This window comes from Aquila chrysaetos, chromosome 23 (assembly GCF_900496995.4).
Source record: "Aquila chrysaetos chrysaetos chromosome 23, bAquChr1.4, whole genome shotgun sequence".
Taxonomy (NCBI): domain Eukaryota; kingdom Metazoa; phylum Chordata; class Aves; order Accipitriformes; family Accipitridae; genus Aquila; species Aquila chrysaetos.
In genome coordinates this window covers 7,877,938-7,894,881 of record NC_044026.1, presented here as the reverse complement: position 1 = coordinate 7,894,881, position 16,944 = coordinate 7,877,938, and the positions used below count along the sequence as shown (strand labels likewise).

At 42.6% G+C, this 16,944-nt stretch overlaps 1 protein-coding gene across 3 annotated transcripts in view; it reads left to right on the top strand.

The window, feature by feature from the left end:
• The window catches only part of EIF5B (eukaryotic translation initiation factor 5B), a 40,602-nt gene that overhangs the window by 172 nt on the left and 23,486 nt on the right, over positions 1 to 16,944 (top strand). For 2 of the 3 annotated variants that reach the window (XM_029999080.2, XM_029999078.2), the window contains exons 1-3: positions 1,706 to 1,837; positions 16,284 to 16,409; positions 16,495 to 16,579. In XM_029999080.2, coding sequence (XP_029854940.1) covers positions 1,803 to 1,837; positions 16,284 to 16,409; positions 16,495 to 16,579 — 246 coding nt within the window. In that variant the 5' untranslated portion in view covers positions 1,706 to 1,802. Of the gene's footprint in view, positions 1 to 1,705; positions 1,838 to 16,283; positions 16,410 to 16,494; positions 16,580 to 16,944 lie in introns of those variants that run through there. The other variant, XM_029999081.2, reaches the window with a different exon arrangement.

Genomic DNA, 16,944 nt, shown 5'->3' with positions numbered 1-16,944 from the left:
GGCCCGCGCGGCGCCTCGGCGAGGGCAGGCGGGGCTGGCGGCGGGCGGGCGGGCCGCGTGACTCGGCCGGACCGCTCCGCTCCGGCAGTCTCGGTGAGAAGACGGCTGTGTTGGAGCAGCCGGGGCTTGTCGTCTCTTTGCTCTTCTTGCAAGTGCGCTAGAAGATCCACAGATTGAAATAATGGGATATTAAAGTGTGTTTTCAAAAAAACAAGTGTTCTGCTTTCTTGTTTCCTGGAAACCTGACTCCCCGGTACTGAAGCATGCTGATGAGGCAGGTGGGGAGGGAAGATAACTCTTGGCCTCATCTGCAGTCCGCTGGGAGGCTGGGTGGGAGAGGCTGATAAGGAGTTGTAGCTGTGTAAAGGCAGAAGTAGGAAGTGAGGGTTTTAGGGAGTGAAGCAAGATGGAGGTGGTGATCCTGAGGCTGAAAGGTGAAGAGAACCGTGAGGCTTGCTCTGTCTGCAGAAGGAATTACTGTAACGGGGTGATGACAACAACAGAAAACGTGCAGCTCTCAAAGCACGTTAAATAGTCTGATGTCTGTGAATGCTGTTTTTCCTGCTCCATCCTGCTTTGCTCTTGAGAAACGCGGCCAGGAGGGAGACTGGATTGCACCTGAGAGCCCCTGTGCCATAACACGCAGTGTTTGGTCTCTGACGTCTGTGCCGTGTTTCTGTGAGCGTCTGTCGTCTTCTCCTGCCCCGCAGCAGCAGTGTCCAGGCTTTCCTGTGAGAGAGCGCAGCAGCTGTTCGGCTCTCGTGGTGCAAGGCCTCTGGGACGGGAAAGGGAGGAAAAGCTTTGTACGCTGAGGAAATCTGGCGAGGAGGGAAGGACATGCCATACTTTTAATGTTGCTGACTGCCTGCAGGGGAACCTCGTCTGATGGTTGCCTCTGAGCTGTAAACCCAAGCCTGCCGCCTCAGACCCCCCGTTTTGGTGGGAGGGCACTCGCCATGGGCTCAAGGTGCTGGACTTTTGTTGTTCACACTTCACCTCCCATGCCCCGCGAGATGCTGGGGATAAAGGACCTGCAGAGCCCGGCTGGGGGAGCACAGCTTGCGTGCACGGAGCAGGAAGAGCGAGGCAACCGGGCAGCGATCGATGATGTGCCCCGTGCCTCGATTACCGCCTGGTCGCTGCGCTGCCATGATGCACTCTAAAAGCTTTCCCTTTATCCTCTCCGTTCCCCCGCTTTGACCTAGCTGTCCCATTTACCTCCAGACAAAAGCTTTCCAAAGGTATTCATTTTGGGTATTGGGTCGGTTTTTGTGGCCAAATGGGCTATGATCCTGACAGGAGTTCTGGGCCTCTGTGCTGCCCTCTGGGGAGGCAGGAGGACTGGAGGGAAGCGACGGATTTGGGGCATCACTTAGACATTTTCCAGGGCTGCCTGAGGGCCAAACGGGTGGAAGCAAAGCCGATTTCAAGAAGCCGGTGGCTGCAACCCCCGAGAGCAGCCGTGTCCCCGGCGGGGGGCCCGCCGGCGCCGGCCGGCCCTCCGGGCCCCGGGCCTGGGCCCAAGCACCGCCGCCTGCTCCCCCCTCCGGCCGACAGGGGGCGCCAGCGCGGGGGAAGCGCCGCTCGTCCGGCGTCGCGGCCGCCTCTCGTGGCTGTGCCGGCGCGGGGCCGGCGGGGGGCGGGGCCGGGCGCGGGCGCGTGCGCGGCGCGCGGCGGGGCGGGCGGTGTGTGTGTGTGGGGCGGGGGGGGGGAGGCGGCTTCTTTTACCATATGCACGGGGCTGCGCGCGGGCGGGCGGCCGGGCAGCGCTGAGGCGGGGGACGAGCGCCGGGGCCGCCGCCATGGGCAAGAAGCAGAAGAACAAGAGCGAGGACAGGTAGGGCGGCAGCGACCTCGCTCCCCCTTCTCCTCGGTCCCCTCCTCATCCCCATCCCGGGCCGCTGACAGTCAGCGGCGAGCGCCGGTGCCGCGGCGCTGAGTCAGGCCCTGCCGCGGCTCGCGGCCTCGTCGGAGGCGGCGGGGGGGCGGGCCCGGCCCGGCCCGGCCCGGCTCGGCTCGGCTCGGTAGGCCCTTGGCCCGGCGGCCCTTGGCCGGGCGGCCTCGGGGCGCAAGAGGCCCGCTCGCGTCCCTCGCCCGGGAGAGCGGCACCGGCCGGGCGTGCGGGCCCGACCGGCGCCGGAGGCCCGAGGAAGCGGCGGCGGCGGGTGGGTGTCCCGCGGGCGGCGGTGCGGAAGGGGAGGCTGGTGGCCGCGCAGGAGAAACTTGGCCCTCGGCGCGGGAGCCGCTGCGTTGCCGGCGCCGTCTCTGCGCTCCCTCCGAAAGGCGATTCCTTCAGCCTGAGCCTCGCGCGGCTCATGGGGCAGCTTGTCCGGGAGCAGGCAGGGACGGAGGGCCGCTGGTTGCGAGCGCCGATCTCGGTTGTCAGCTCAAACCAGCTGCCTGGTTCAGTTGCAGTGCCTGAGGTGTGTGTGTTCTGTTGGGTTGTTTTTTTTTTTTTTTAATTTTATTTTATTTTTTTTTTAACGGGAGACAGCACTGTAGATCACGCTATAACTTAGTGATTTCTGTATGTTTAATAAACGCAGATACTTTAGTGGCTGGAGGGTAAGAGGATCACTTCTACGGTTATGTGTGTATCTTCTTGGATACTGCCCCATCTGTGAACTTTTTTTGTGTGTAAGTGATTCTTATGATGGCAGCTATATTAACCATATGGAACACCAAATAACGTTGTGTATATATACGCTAGCAGCAGAAAAGATGTTGTTACTTGTCACTATAAAGCAATAAATACAAAGATACAGTCAATTTGGAGAATGTTTTTAGTTGTTAATACTGACAAGGAGTTAAATGAAAACTGACATCTTAAAATCTGTATGAACTGGAAACTACAACTTTTTTTCCTGACCTAGACTGCTGATTTTGTATATCCTTTTTGAGTCATTAAGTGTTTCTCTTATGAAAGTACTCCCTATGGTAGCTATTTCACAAAATACTGTTTCCTCTCTGACATTTCTTATAGCTACATGTGTATTGCATTAAGATGTTGACGTTAGTGACTTAAGATTGTTACCCTTAACCAGGTTAGGGTGTAAATTGTTATAGTTTCTCTGGTCTTTTCTGGGTAATGAGTGTTTTGCTAGCAAGGTTTTTTGCTTGTCTGACTATTTTTCCTCACACCTTTTGCTGTACCAGGTATGCTGCTTTGTAGTGTCTGTTGTTAAACAGCTTGTTTCACCGGCTGTGTTTCACAGGTGTATCCTGGGAGCAGCTCTGGTGAGGAGATGAGTCAAGTGCGATATGAGAAAGAGGAGGGAAAGGTTGGATCTTTGTGCTCTAAAGGGAAAAAAGGCCTACTGCTCATCTTTCTACCTGGTGTGGTAGATGCCAGAATCATGTAGAAGCCTTCGGGTACTGAAGCACTGCTGCTCGGGGCTCTTCCAGTGACAGCGGCTGGTGTGCAGGGGACGGTTTGAGAGTCTTGATGCCTGCTGGATACCTTGTTCTCTTTGTGTGTATCCGCATGTATTTCTTTGTGTCAGTAAATTACTGAACATGGGCCTTTCTTGGGTGCTATGCACAAAATCTCATGTCTAAAAAATGGAAGCATAACTTAAGAGAGGCCAAGAATTTATTGTTAGAGTAATTGAAATCCTAAGAGCCTAATGATTATTAATTCAGATCCAATTGTTACAAAAAAAAGAAAGAGCAATAATGCTGTTAAAGTAGTTGCACTCACCGTCTCACTGCTGCTCTGAGTCCTCTAAGGTCAGTGGTTTCATCCTGGTGGTGGTGAGCTGTTACGGTGAGTTGTCAGCGTCGGGTGTCCTTCACAAGGAGCAATATGATCGTTCATGTTGATGGCTTCATTTTCCTCACTCTAGGATCCGCTTGAGATCATTTTTATATGCTTGCTAACGTGCTTGTATGTCTTTGCTCTTCATTGGTTTGCAGCTCCATGTTACATCCAAATATGTAAAAGGCACTATATAGTAGATGCTATTTCTTCCTTGTTTGTTAGCCCTAAAACCAGTTTTGTCCAGGTCTTCATTTCTCTTAGCTGACCGCTGGTGAGTTGTGGGGTGTCCAGTGCCAAGTCCTGTAGAAGTCATCTCTGTTTATCCCATGCCTGTGCACCTCTCTGCTGCATCCTGTCTCTCCACTTCTCAAGGCCTCTGCTACCATACCAGGCCTGTATTTCTCTGTGCTACATCATTGTTGTAGAGTTGTGAATATCTCATTCTATACAGAGTAACTGCTTGTTACTGCTGTCTATATGAAACTGTGGTTGCAGCATGCCCGCGTAAACAAAAGTAGAACCAATTAGGCATAGGCACCTGGTCAATCAGAGAAATTGCTGTCACAGCTAAATCAAGTAACAGTTGCAGGCAGGTCAAGAAAAGTTCAGCCAAAGTAAGCCTGACAGGCTTTAGCCCTAAGGCCTTGCAAATGCAGTACAGAGCTTATGACTGCTACTAGCAGTGGCAATACTGTGTTACAGGGCTACACAGTTGTATGGCAATGGGAGGGATGATGTGGAAGAAGAATTCAAACAGATGTGAGTTTGACAAGAAGGATGGGATGGTTAGACAGGGTGTATTTTGTAGAAGGGAGTTTGAGGGGGACAGGAGTGAGGATGGACCTGGAAAGCCAGTGATGTTTTGGAATAGGCTCTGTCTGCAGAGGTACCCTCGTCATCTGGTGGTGTTGGTTCTAGGTGACACCCCTGTGAATGTCAGGTTCCCTCAGGGGAGAGGCTGCATCCCGTATTTGCATCTGTAGCTTGAAGTTGGGCTTCAACATCTCCCATCAGTCTCCCTTCCATTCCCAGTAGAGTGAGAGAGGAGTGGCGCCCTGTAATCAAAGGCTTCCAGTCTGTTTTGCCTCCTGCGTCTTCAGTTCTGTGCTATGCAGTATTACTTGTTTCCTCCTCCTTTTCCTCTCTCCTTCCCCAACAATTATGTTACAGATACAATTCCTTGCATCCCTTTTGGCTGCAGCTCCCAAAGCATGTGGCAGCTCACGGGCATAACTTGCAGTGCAGAGGAAGCACGTGGGAAGATGCAGGTGGTATGTCTGTGTTGTGAATATTAGTTTGAGAATTGATGTGACAGGAAGGAGATTTTCTGCTTGTCTTCTGACATACTGAGACAAGTTACGGAAGGTGCAAGTCATCTTTACTCTGCTTTTGTCCCCTCGCCCCCATTGCTTTGACTTCTGTTGTGTAGTTTCCTCCTGCCTTATTTCTGCTGAGTACAGTAGAGGTCATACTGATAAGTATTGATATATGTCTGGGAAGTGTGCTGGTAAAAGAGGGTGAGGATGAATTCTATCATGGGAACAGGGTCTAAGTACATAGGGAGAAAAATGGCGAGCAGGGAAAGAATGGGAATGCAGGACTGTTGTCCGTTATGAATACAGATTGCTACCTGAATAGATACACCTACAAATCTGTTTCTACTATACTAGTGACTCTGTTATGCTTCTCTGGAACTATTATGGACTCCTGCCGCTTAATTGGTGTGCATCTGTCAGTGAAGAACATATTTATTTAGAATGATCAGATATATGGTCACTGCAGGAAAAACTCCATGTGGTGTGTTAGATGGGTGTTTTGTGAAGGTGGAGAGTGTCTTGGGTCATAAATAGCTCCTAAGCCATATGGAAGTTGCTTTAATTGTTTCCTCTCTGGAATTTTTATGGTTGTGTTGATCACTCATTTTCAAATGAAACTTCATAGCAAATCCCTCAATAAAAATATGAGGCATCTGAATTTTCAGGCTTTCCTAATGGAAGAGTAGGTGTTCTGATGTGTAGTCTAGCTCCTCCTGGGAGTGATGTGTTATGCTTTGGTTCTTGGACAGAGCCGTAATGGCAGGAGGTATGTCACGGTTCTACCCTGCTGTCTTTGTGAATTTAGTATAGGGTTTTTTTTTTTTTTTTTTTAAGTGTGTGGGAAGAAAGGCTGTTTTAAGCTACAGAACTGTGCTTTGAATTCGAGCCTCAAACTGCTGCTGTAGATTTCCAAGTAAGTGTGCTATATGCTGCAAGTTACAAATTATTTTCTGCCTGGAAAATGGATCTTTCCCCTTGATGGTGTTAGCTTTTCATGTGTTTTTCCTCTTCTCCCAGCTTTAAGTCATCTTCCTCTTCTCTTGGTAGTTTTCCTTAGCTTCCAGTAGGTAGTCTTTAGGTGTGTTTATTCTTGTGCCCTTTAATATTGTGAACTTTTGCCTAGGCATACCACTCTGATCATTCATGCATATTGCTTTAAAAGTTACAGGTGCCAGCTGTGATTCTGCAGCCAAGAGTGAACACTGCTGCTAAAATAAGACTTATAGTGCTGTTGCTGATGCTATATATTGCTTTCTCTTCTGCAAATTAAATTGTTGGCATTGTCTACTAGTCGTTCTATTTGGCTTCTTTTTATTAGTGTGTGAAGTAAAGTCATCTTAGTGTTGTGTAGGAAAGTTCTGTGAAGGTTAGAAAGCCTACGAACACCTGTGGTTCAGAAACATTCTGTACACCAGAAAATTTACAATAACTGTCTCTATCTGCTTCTCAAAAACATATCCACAAGCAAAGCTTTCTGGAGCTCTGTCAAGGAGAACAGCTGATAAACCCTTGAAATCCCTGTTTTGCAAATCTCATCTGGATGATGCCATGGTTTTGTACTGAAAGATGGAGTTGTTTTTTTCTATGCAAATGTGTATATCTGTTCCCCCCAGACCTGTAGTTTTTACTGCAGGCATTTCATATTTATAAGAAAACTATTTTCATACATTTGTTGGATTTTTTTTTCAAGCAAAGCATCATTGTAAAAAGAGTGTAAGGATCTTCAGATATTTGCGGTAATGGCAACATAAACTAAAAAGCACTGCAGTACATGAAGTAGATTGTTAGAAGCAGCTTTTCTTGTCGAAATCTTGATTCTCTTCATCTGTTACCTTCATGAAGGCATCTGAACCTTATCTATACTGCTTATGAAAAGTATGAAAATAGTACGTTGCAAGCCAGCAGGAATTGCAGAAACTTTTCTTTCAGTTCTCCGAAGCTCTCTGGAAAACCTCGCTCAGAATAGAGAGGTTTATGATAAGTTAAACTTTGCTGTTGTTGTTGACACTCATAATATCAAGCCAGATGAGCTGACAGCTCTACATACCTTTGCCAGTTTTAATTGCATTAGTACTGTCATGTCTTTCTGACTCTGGGATCATGTGCATTGCTCTCCATTTGTTCTGTGCTCTTCATCGCTTAAAAGCTGCCTAGGAGTGAAAGTTACAGTTCTGGACAAAATCTCTGGTTTAGTAACTTTTAACGCTTACGTAATATTCCTTTTCCTCCTCCTTCTGATTCCCTCCACAAAATAGTCCCTGAGACTGGTAGAGAAAGTAATTTTTCTGCACACAAATTATGTGTACAAATAATTAATTCAGTCATTAAGTTTGGCTTGCTTAAAGAGTACAGTGCAGTCTGGTGGGTGTTCTGGTCTGAAAGCAGTTGGTATCTTACGGAAGATATGTGATTTGATGATCCTGGTGCTTACAGCACCGATGACTTATTCTTCCCGTATGTCTTTTTTTTTTTTTCTTCTTTTTCTTTTACAATAGCCTAGTAGAGATTTTTAACACTGAAATACGTTTCTTTAGATACACACTGTAAGGTGAAGTACTGGTTTTTACTATAGTTAATGTAGGTGGGCATCCTTTGCTCTTCAGGGTTATAGACAATCAAAAATGTATTTTATGAAGTGTTCTAAATGGTATTTTTGTGATGTATTTTGATTTTATACAATGAGAAATACATAGGATATGGAAGTCATGAAATACTGGATTTGGAGGTAATTTCTGTCATCTTTACACATTTTCTAAACAAACAAAACCCAAAAGAACTAGTCTAGGGAAGACCAAATGCTAGTTCTTTACTTAGTGTTTCATATTCCATGCTTTTAGTCATCTTGTTCTCTTGGGACGTAAACACTTAAACTGAACCTTGAAGAACTGCTTTCATCCAGAGCTCTGTGTTGCCAGCTACTAGCCACAACAGAAGCTTTTTATCTTGAAGTTTTGCTATATCTTCGTTTAAATGGGAATTTTAGATTGTGGTGAGCTTTTTTCTTTTTTCTTCTTTTTTTTTTTTTTAAATCTGAGTTGTATAAAGGTGAATTTCTGTTTTTTCTAGAATCTGTTGGGGTTAAAAGTTATGTTTTCTATGCCTTTTTTTAGAAGGTTTTCCTTAGCTGATAGTTATTCCATCCTTCTTTTTCCCCAGCCAAACTTGAAAGAGAAGGCATGACTCTTTAATATTAAAAATGGAATCATTGTCTTGGGAGCCTGAATAAAAAGCAATTACCCTTTTAGTCAAATTTTACTTCCTTGCTGTCTCATGTAATTAGGTAGCTTCACCAGCTTCCTTCATCTTACTAGGGAAAAACAGCTAAGGTGTAGTTTCACATCACACTTAATTGAGTTGAGCTGTCAGACGCTTCAAACCTTGTGGTCTTTCTTACTCTTGCTGTCCCCAGCTGCATGCTGTAACTGCTTCCATTGCACTGGACTCAATGCTTATGTGCCCACAGTACAACTCCAGTGTGTGATTTGATCTGCCGCCAGAAAAGTGTTTTCTGCAAGGACTTGTGGCCACAGGATTGCCTGAGCTGATGAGAGGGGAAAGTGTTGCTGGGAATGGGGAAGGAAGTCACTTCTCCCCTCCCTTGCCCCATAGTTTGAGGAAAAGGCAAGGGGAGGGTGGCCTTTTTCTAGGGCTGTGATTTTTTTTTTTTTTTTTTTTTTTTTTTTTTAAGCACTGTTGGCTGTAGTGGTGGGTTGCATAGCTGGTGCTCATGTGAACACTCCTTCACTTCTTGGGCTGAGGAAGGCATGCAGTTCATTCTTTCCTGAATTTCAGGCTGTCTCTGGCATATGTAATTTAAATGTTTTCAGCAGGAAAAACAAGGTGGCTGCTTCTACACTAAAAAGTTTGTGGTGTTCATGTTCTTTGATAGGTAAGAATGAGAAAAAGGCCACGGCTTTGTTTTCGTATTTAGAATAGCCTTGCTGAGCCAGCAGATGCTTGCATTTTCAATTTCATAACCCACTTAAAGAACAAGTTAGTGGTGCATGATTTTGAACAATTAAATAATTACTTCCAAACTGATTTATCTTCTGTAGCATTTTAAACCAGTTGTTCTAAAATAACTTTTTTTGGAAGACAGAATGCCAATTTATCTTAATACCTACAAGTAAAACCAACTACAAATACGCCATTCAGCATTGGTAACTTGCTAAGTTTGCATAAGCTTGTATTTAGAAATGCATCCTTATTACCGGGCTTATGACCCACATATACAGGGGATGGGTAACGTGCTGTAGGGGAATAATGGTAAAGACCTGTCTAAAAGTATTAGTTTCAGTTGGTTTAAAACTATTGCAAAACTAAACACATGGAAACAGATGGTTCAGCTTCTTTTCAGTCTTTTTGAAGTTCAAGGGCTTTGGGTTTTTTTTTGGGTTTTTTTTGTTTTTTTTTTTTTTAAGCAAAAGAACATGACTTAATGACTGTGATGTTCCTTTGAAGGTGGTTAGAAGAGCTGGTGTCATGTAAATGATGAAATATGTCCAAAGTTGCCTCAGCAAAAATGAGTCTTCTGATTATGTAGGAATGTGGGCAGTGAGTTCACAGTAATGATGCAACTTTGTTGCTGCGTGGACTTACTGACTCTTCTGCTTCATGCACGTGAATGTGTGGGGGGTTTTTTTGTCTGTTTTTAATTGTACAGTGTTTTCTGACATTTGAACTTCATCTTCACAGAGACAGCTTAAAACCAATCCGAACTAAAATTTTTAGTGTAATTTGACTTAGCTTGTTATCTCAGTTAGCTGTAAGATGAAGGCAAGCTTTAGTAATCATATTTGTGTCGGTCAGTGCAGTGGATCAAAAAGTACTTGTAATCTTTGAGTCTGCGTGTATCCTTTAGTTTTGGTTTCAGCAGGAGAGTGTTATCCTGTTGGCTTTGTTTGCAAAACTGAATGTTGGATTTCCAGTAGTTAAGACCGCCTTCTCATTTTAAGCTGAATTCTTCCATTTAATTTCTGCAGTTTCATTTAACTAATTTCAGTAGAGTGAAATCGATATAAATGAGGGCAACTCAGCTCCTTTGTATACTGATAATTAATCCTGTTGCTTTACTCTTTCAGTTCATTTATGGATTAATAGTTTCCTTTGCTCTTTATCTTACTGCTGCCTAGTCAGGATGCCATCTCTGTCACATGTAGATGCACGGTGCCTATTTATAATGAAGTTTTGCCCTGTGTTTGGGGCTATTTAATGTAGGTACTATAACAAGTGTGGTTTTAGGAAAGAGCATGAGGAAAACATGCATGTTTGCTGGTGGTTCTGCTAATATAATATGCCTCTCTTATCAAAGAGTACCTGTGAAATGCTGTTGGTGTCAGTTGGCTTGCAAGGCTGTGTCCTTCACTAGAACCTGCATGGAAAGCTGGAGGAGCTTGTTTGGCAAGGAAGGCAGTTACGCATTTCAGCTGCAGAAGTTCACGGAGCAAAGAAAAATGCTAATAGTCTGTTGACTCTTATTTCGATAGCTGTAGTCCTGTCTTCCCCACGTTGGGCCATGTTTTCCAGGGCAATGCCCAGGAAGTCTTTCAAGTTTCGATGCCTAGATTTGTCTGTTACAGAGATTATATTGCATGCAGTATCTGTCCTTAGTATGGAAGCTTCACACTGTGAAAATCCCTAGTGATGAATATACGAACTATGCCAGTACTTGGAGTCATTTTTTTTTAACCTTCCACGTAAGAGAGAGGTGATAGATAATTAAAATGTACTTGTAACTGTTCTGAAATACTGTTAGGAAGCTCTGATGGTTTTTATTTTATTTCAGAATTGTAAGTTTAAATCTTGATTTGGAGCATGACAACTTTTGCTCTGGTGAAATATGCACTAATTAACACCTGTAATATCCTAGACTGCAAAAGAAAAGGTAAAACTTCAAACTTCAAAAATACATCTTGCTAATTGTGCAAAAGTGTTAGAAACTATGAAACTTTACAGTTTAAGTGTTTGTAAGCAAAATGGCAAAGCATGCCCTTAAAAGACTAAAGCAAACCCTAGTATGTGGAAACTAGGATTAAGGTAAGCTTGAACATCTGTAAATCAAAGCTTGTGTTAGGATGAACTCTGGCTTCATGATGGCTTCCACAGGGAATTTCTAGGTTCTGGCTGTTGCAGGCCATTGCATCAGAAAAAGAACTTGCTCCAAAACTGTGCTTGTTTCTCAGGTTTTAAAGGACCTGCCCCGCCCCCCCCCCCCCCCCCCCCCCAAAAAAAAAAAGCTCCATGCCTTTAAGGTATGTGCTATTTTAGTGGGTTTTTTTTTTTCAGCAGATGCTATGTAATAGCTGGGGTTTTTTCTGTGTGTGTGGTGTCCCCCCGTCCCCGTGTCCCCCCCCCCCCCCCCCGGGTTTTTACTCTTAAATACTGTTTCCTTGCTGTACTAGCAAGAGAAACACTGCGATGTTTTTTTTACAGACCATGCATCTATTAGTCACGAGGTTTTTCCACTTTTCTGACTCAATAGCTTGCAACTGTGTGGGATGTTATAAGTAGGAGAGCTACTGGCCATCTTTTTACATCTGACAGAGCAGCGGTAGGTGACAGCTCTTCATTAATTTCCTAACTCTGTTTTAATCTTCACACTGGAAATGTTTCATATGTTCTCTAATAGGCAGGATTTGGGATTGTAGCTTTATTTGTCACTGGTTTTGCTTAACATGTTAACACCAAGTAGCTTAGCTTGTGTTTTGGACTTTCACTTTCTGTCACTGGCCTGATTTGATGCTTTGATTGCATGAGAGATGTTGAATTTCCTTTGTTGCCTATGCCTGTCTTAAAAATCTCCAAACACTTACTTGGGATGATCTGGGTATATTTAATCCTGGTTTCATACAGAATGGTGTGCTAAGACAGCATTTAACTAGTGACCCAGTGAATATTGAGGAATCTATTCATAAGTGGCTTTCCCTATGTAATGCAGGTTTTCAGTAGTCTACACAGACAACTTTTACTGGGACCCTGTTGGGCAACAGATGATTTCTTAATCTCATTTCTAGGGCAGTAAGGTCAATATTTTTCAGTATAAAGTATGTGAATGTTTCTGTATGCTACTTTTAAAATGCTTTGGAATATTTTGAAGTCTTGTATTGCTGTAATCCTGCTTAAATGGCAAAAGGCAGTGAACTTGTGTAGGGGAAATGTAGAGCACTTTTTATTTTTTTTGATCAGTGATAGAATTCTAAAGATAAATAGTTTTGCTTGGTATCTGAAATGTGGAGATCTCTGCATACTCGTTATTGATTATTGCCATCTCCTTTAATTAGCCTGACTGCTGTGTCTTCTACCACTGCATAGTTTTGCCCTGTATTAGGCACAGACCTCTGTGGAGGAATGTCTGCAGCCATTTAATGTTTTGAAAATTGCTTGTTTTCGTTTGTATGTGAAGTACACACACTTAACTTTTGCTGTCACTTACTGCATTGAAATGCTGTTTTAGCAATATCGGAACTCTTTTCATATCTGGCAGCAAAAATAGAGGCTGGAATCAAACGTACGTGAATAAGAAAGGTGGCTCAGCCTTCGTTTCTGAAAGGGAGACAAAAGAGAATCAGGGTCGTAACCCCTTCTCAGCAGTGCAGTAGCACTTTGCTTTCAGCTTCACGCTTTCCAGACCTCCTTGAGCCTCTTGTGCTGGGGAAACATGGGACTGGTTATCTTGGTGTGTGAACCTGATCAACAGCAAGCCTCCTTTGAGTCCAAAGCATTGAGCTTGAATGGCCTAAGGTAGTGAGGCTGCAAAGTATATATATGAAGTCTTCATGCAAAAGCAGTTCAAGGTCAGAATTGAAAACTGAGCATACTGGTGCTTTCAGGTTCCTGTATCAGGCACTCTTAAGAGTTGGTGTTAGGACCCTTGTAAAGGCTGAATGGAGGGGCAAGAGAGGCTGTGTGGAGACTTGGGGGAGGAGGATGTTCCTGCAAGAGTGTTTGAGTTTCTGAAACATGGGACTGCTTAAAAAAGTTGACAGGAAAAAGTTCCTAGGTGTATCTTCCAATGCCAATAGGAAAGAAGCTCTCCTGTTATGTATCTAAGTGCAGCGTGTTCCTTATGACATAAGAATCTCTCAGGAAGGGAGGGAGCATACATTCTCAGTCTTCTTTTCAACTTTCTTTTATTATGAAATCCTATTTTTAAAACTGTTAGAGTTTTAAAAGGTAAGGAAATTCAAGGTCAGCATGGGAATAACCTCTTAGTAATGGAATCCAATATTTGAATTCCTTGGCTTTCCAATGGTATTCTTGCTTTTTGGTTCTTAAGAAGAATTATAACTGTATATATTGCTGTATATACAAGTGCAGCCTTAATTTTACTTTTTACTTCATCGAGGCTCAAATGTTTGAAGTCTGCTGTGTCACTTCTTAGTAAGTAGAAATGTAGCGGAAAGTATAGATTTCTTGGAAACCATTGACTGTTAAGCACTGGAAGCCAAGGTTGGAAAGACTCTTCTACTATGCCACTGTTGTGACAGCTGAACAGTCTTCATTATTATTCCTAAACTGTTCTTCCTGGTGGGTGTTAAAGCTTAATGTCTATGAATTAGTTTTTTCAGTGTTTGATTTGAGAGATTTTTTTTTTCCCCAAAGAAGTTTTCTTCTTCAAGGTTCAGTTGAAGTGGGTTGATTTAAAAACAAATAAACTCCCACCCCCTTAAAGCCTGTATCCTGGAAAACAGAAGGTACCATAAGCATCCTCTTTTGCTAGCAGCATAAAAACCATGTATTTTATGTTTGGGCATAACTTTCTGCAAAGTTGCAATGTGAAAAGTCAGTCTTGAGAATATCCATGTAAAATATAAGCTGTTTAAAGGCTTGGTTCTTTAATATCACTACAGCCATATGGTTAAGATCCTGTAGTAGTGGGAGCAGTACAGCCATGGAATAAGTAATAGTGGAGCTTATATTTTGGTCTCTTCAAACTGTTTCAAGCTTGGATTTGACTCAATCTTCTCTGTTAACTCCTAGAGTTGAAGGAAATAAGCAAGTGTGCTTAATAAACTGATATGCTGCACTTAATGCAAAAAGAAATGCGAGGGCCTATGTGTGGGCCTAGATGTAATATAGTTAGCCTGATATTAGGGCTTTAACTGTAGGTGTAGAGATGATTGTTGACATTTTTATTTCAGCTGTCTATGTTACCCCCGGTGCACAGCCAGTTAAAGTGCTTATAAAAACAGCTCTTAAAATTGCTGAAACATCAAGTCAGCTGTTCTTAAGGTGGAAATGGCCAAAAAGTTTATTCTTTCCTCTTCGGGGAGGTGGGGATTGGTTTAGAAATCTTGCATTAACTATGTGAGATTTACATTTCTTTGAGAAATGTATTACTTATCATGTCAGCACATAAGAAGTACTACTAGGTATATCCGAGGAATGTTTTTTCTTCTCTTGACTAAAAGTAAGTATCTCCGATAATGAAGATGCTGTACAGTGAAGTGTTTCTTTGTGCTGCTTTTTATTTGTATTGTTCAGTCTATATAGAAGAAAATTTAAGACCTTAAAAATACAAATAATCAATCTTCACCTTTAAAAAAAAAGGATGTGCATTGTTGCTTACTTGTGCTATTGTGCTTATTTGTGCTATACAGACAGTGTTTGGTGACTTGCTTATGCCAGATATTTGGGATAAAATGGGTTTGTGAATGTCAGCATTCACTTAAACTTGTAAAATGATTCTCTCGGCCCTCTCCTTTTGCAAAGGGCAATACAACTTAGACTTACTGAATTTCAGACTCTAAAGGAATAAGTATGTACATGATTTTCTTTATTAATATTCAACTTCTGGGTTTGTGAACTGGCAAGGCTGAAGCTCTGGTAGTTTAGAATTGGCTGATATCTTGGAGGTCTTGAATTTGGAAGACATTTATTTCCCTTATTTTCTGGATATAGATTCAGGTATTTGGTGGGTCAACCTTTGGCTGGCTGGTCTTAAGTTGGTAATAATAATAATAATAAAGACAGTGAAATTGTGAAACAAAGAACAGTTTTCTGCCCACATATCCAGGAGGGAGTTAGATGAGATACTAATAGCATATTGATTAAATGGTTTTTGAAACTGCAAGCTGTGAGGAAAGTAGCATCCTAATATTTGCTACTTTAGTAGACCAGTTTTGGTCTGAGTACCAAAGTTCTAAGTGTGAAGCAGGGAATAGGTAAGTCTCCTTTCTTAAAATTGTATTGTGAGTGTGATTAGGTAGAAAAACCTCTGGACACTAGACTTAGTCTTTGCTTAATTCTTGTGGTACAAGTCAAGAAAAAAGTGCATCTGAACTACAGCTATTGATAAAGGACAGGAAAAAAGCCACTTCTGCTCAGTTGCAGATGAGAGGTTATTTATAGCAAGAAAAGAAAATGCCTTTGAAAGAGAAACTTGATATAATGAGATCTAATAAGGAAGGATGCATATTGCAGATGCCTCGTGAAACTTCTTTTGGCTTTCTTTAGGTCTGGGAGAGGTAACACTAAGGCAAGTGGTGGAAATGGTTGGGTGCCAACTGCATTGGTATGTTTTATGATCTGCTTTTGAGTCTGGCTAGGGGCTGAACTGTGTTCTGTGTGACTTCTTTTCTTGAAAGATAAGAATAAAACTTTTCAGTCTGATGGCAAAGCATAGGTAACTGGTACATCATAAGTTGGAAGCTGTGAAGAACTTCCACTTATTTGCTAAATAAAAATACAGTAGCTTTTTTGTTTTCTAAAGGGTGTTTAAAGGAGCAGATAAGTGGTTCTTAATAGAATTTCCTGGTTACTAAATTGCAAGATTTCTTCTATTTGTGCTTCATTTTTACACTTTCATTGTGGGGGCTGCTTTTCTATCAATGACACTATGATTTGAAGGGCTAAACAATCTATCTTTTGGGGGAACAAAGTGAAACAGTCCAGGTACGTTCTTCCAAGAAGTTTTATTAAATCTCCCATCTAAACTTTTAAAGTCAGTATTGCAAGAACTGAACATATTTTACTGTTCCACCTCCCTTCAAGCAAATGACATGTGTGAAGATTTTTCCTTTTCGTCCTACTGGACGGAATAAGGTAATAGTGCATAATGGTTTGTTAAATGTGTTTTTTTCCCCTGCATTATATTTTGTGATTGATTTTACATTTTGAAGCTTTTGTTTGTTTTATGCAGATGGCTTCTACTTATGTAAACTTAATGTTTGAACCCTTGATAACCCTGCTTTCCTTTTGCATTTTAGTGCAAAAGATGATATTGATATTGATGCCCTTGCTGCTGAGATAGAAGGTGCAGGAGCTGCAAAGGAGCAAGAGCCTCAGAAATCCAAAGGCAAAAAGAAAAAAGAGAAGAAGAAACAGGATTTTGAGTAAGCTTGGTTTTTTTCTGTCTTATTTTATTCCATTGTACAAAAACTCAGTTACTTAAGTACCATAACTTCTTTCTTATTTTAGTGAAGATGATATCCTGAAGGAGCTGGAAGAACTGTCAATAGAGGCGCAAGGAGGGAAAGTTGACAGGGAACCTTCTACAGGAAAGGTGAACACTGAGAGGGAGGTGGGCTATTTAATAGGAATTAGTTGAAATATGAGATATCTCTGTCCCAGGAAAGTTCTAGTGTTGTGGTGTAGCTGGAGTTCCTATGTGAAACATGCAGCTAGCATATATTTTTAATTATACTTGATCATATTTTCATAGTAAAGTCAATTGTGAAAGATTTTACCAGAAGCCATGTCTTCATGTTGATAATTATTCAAAGCCAATCAGAATAAATTTTAGTTGTGGGCTGAGGTGTATTACACTCAGCAGGAGTAGTTATTGCTTTCAGACTTTGTCTTCGATAAGAGAAGTTTTTCTTGACATCTCTGAATGCTACTTCTTAGCTCGCAATAGCAAGTGATTTT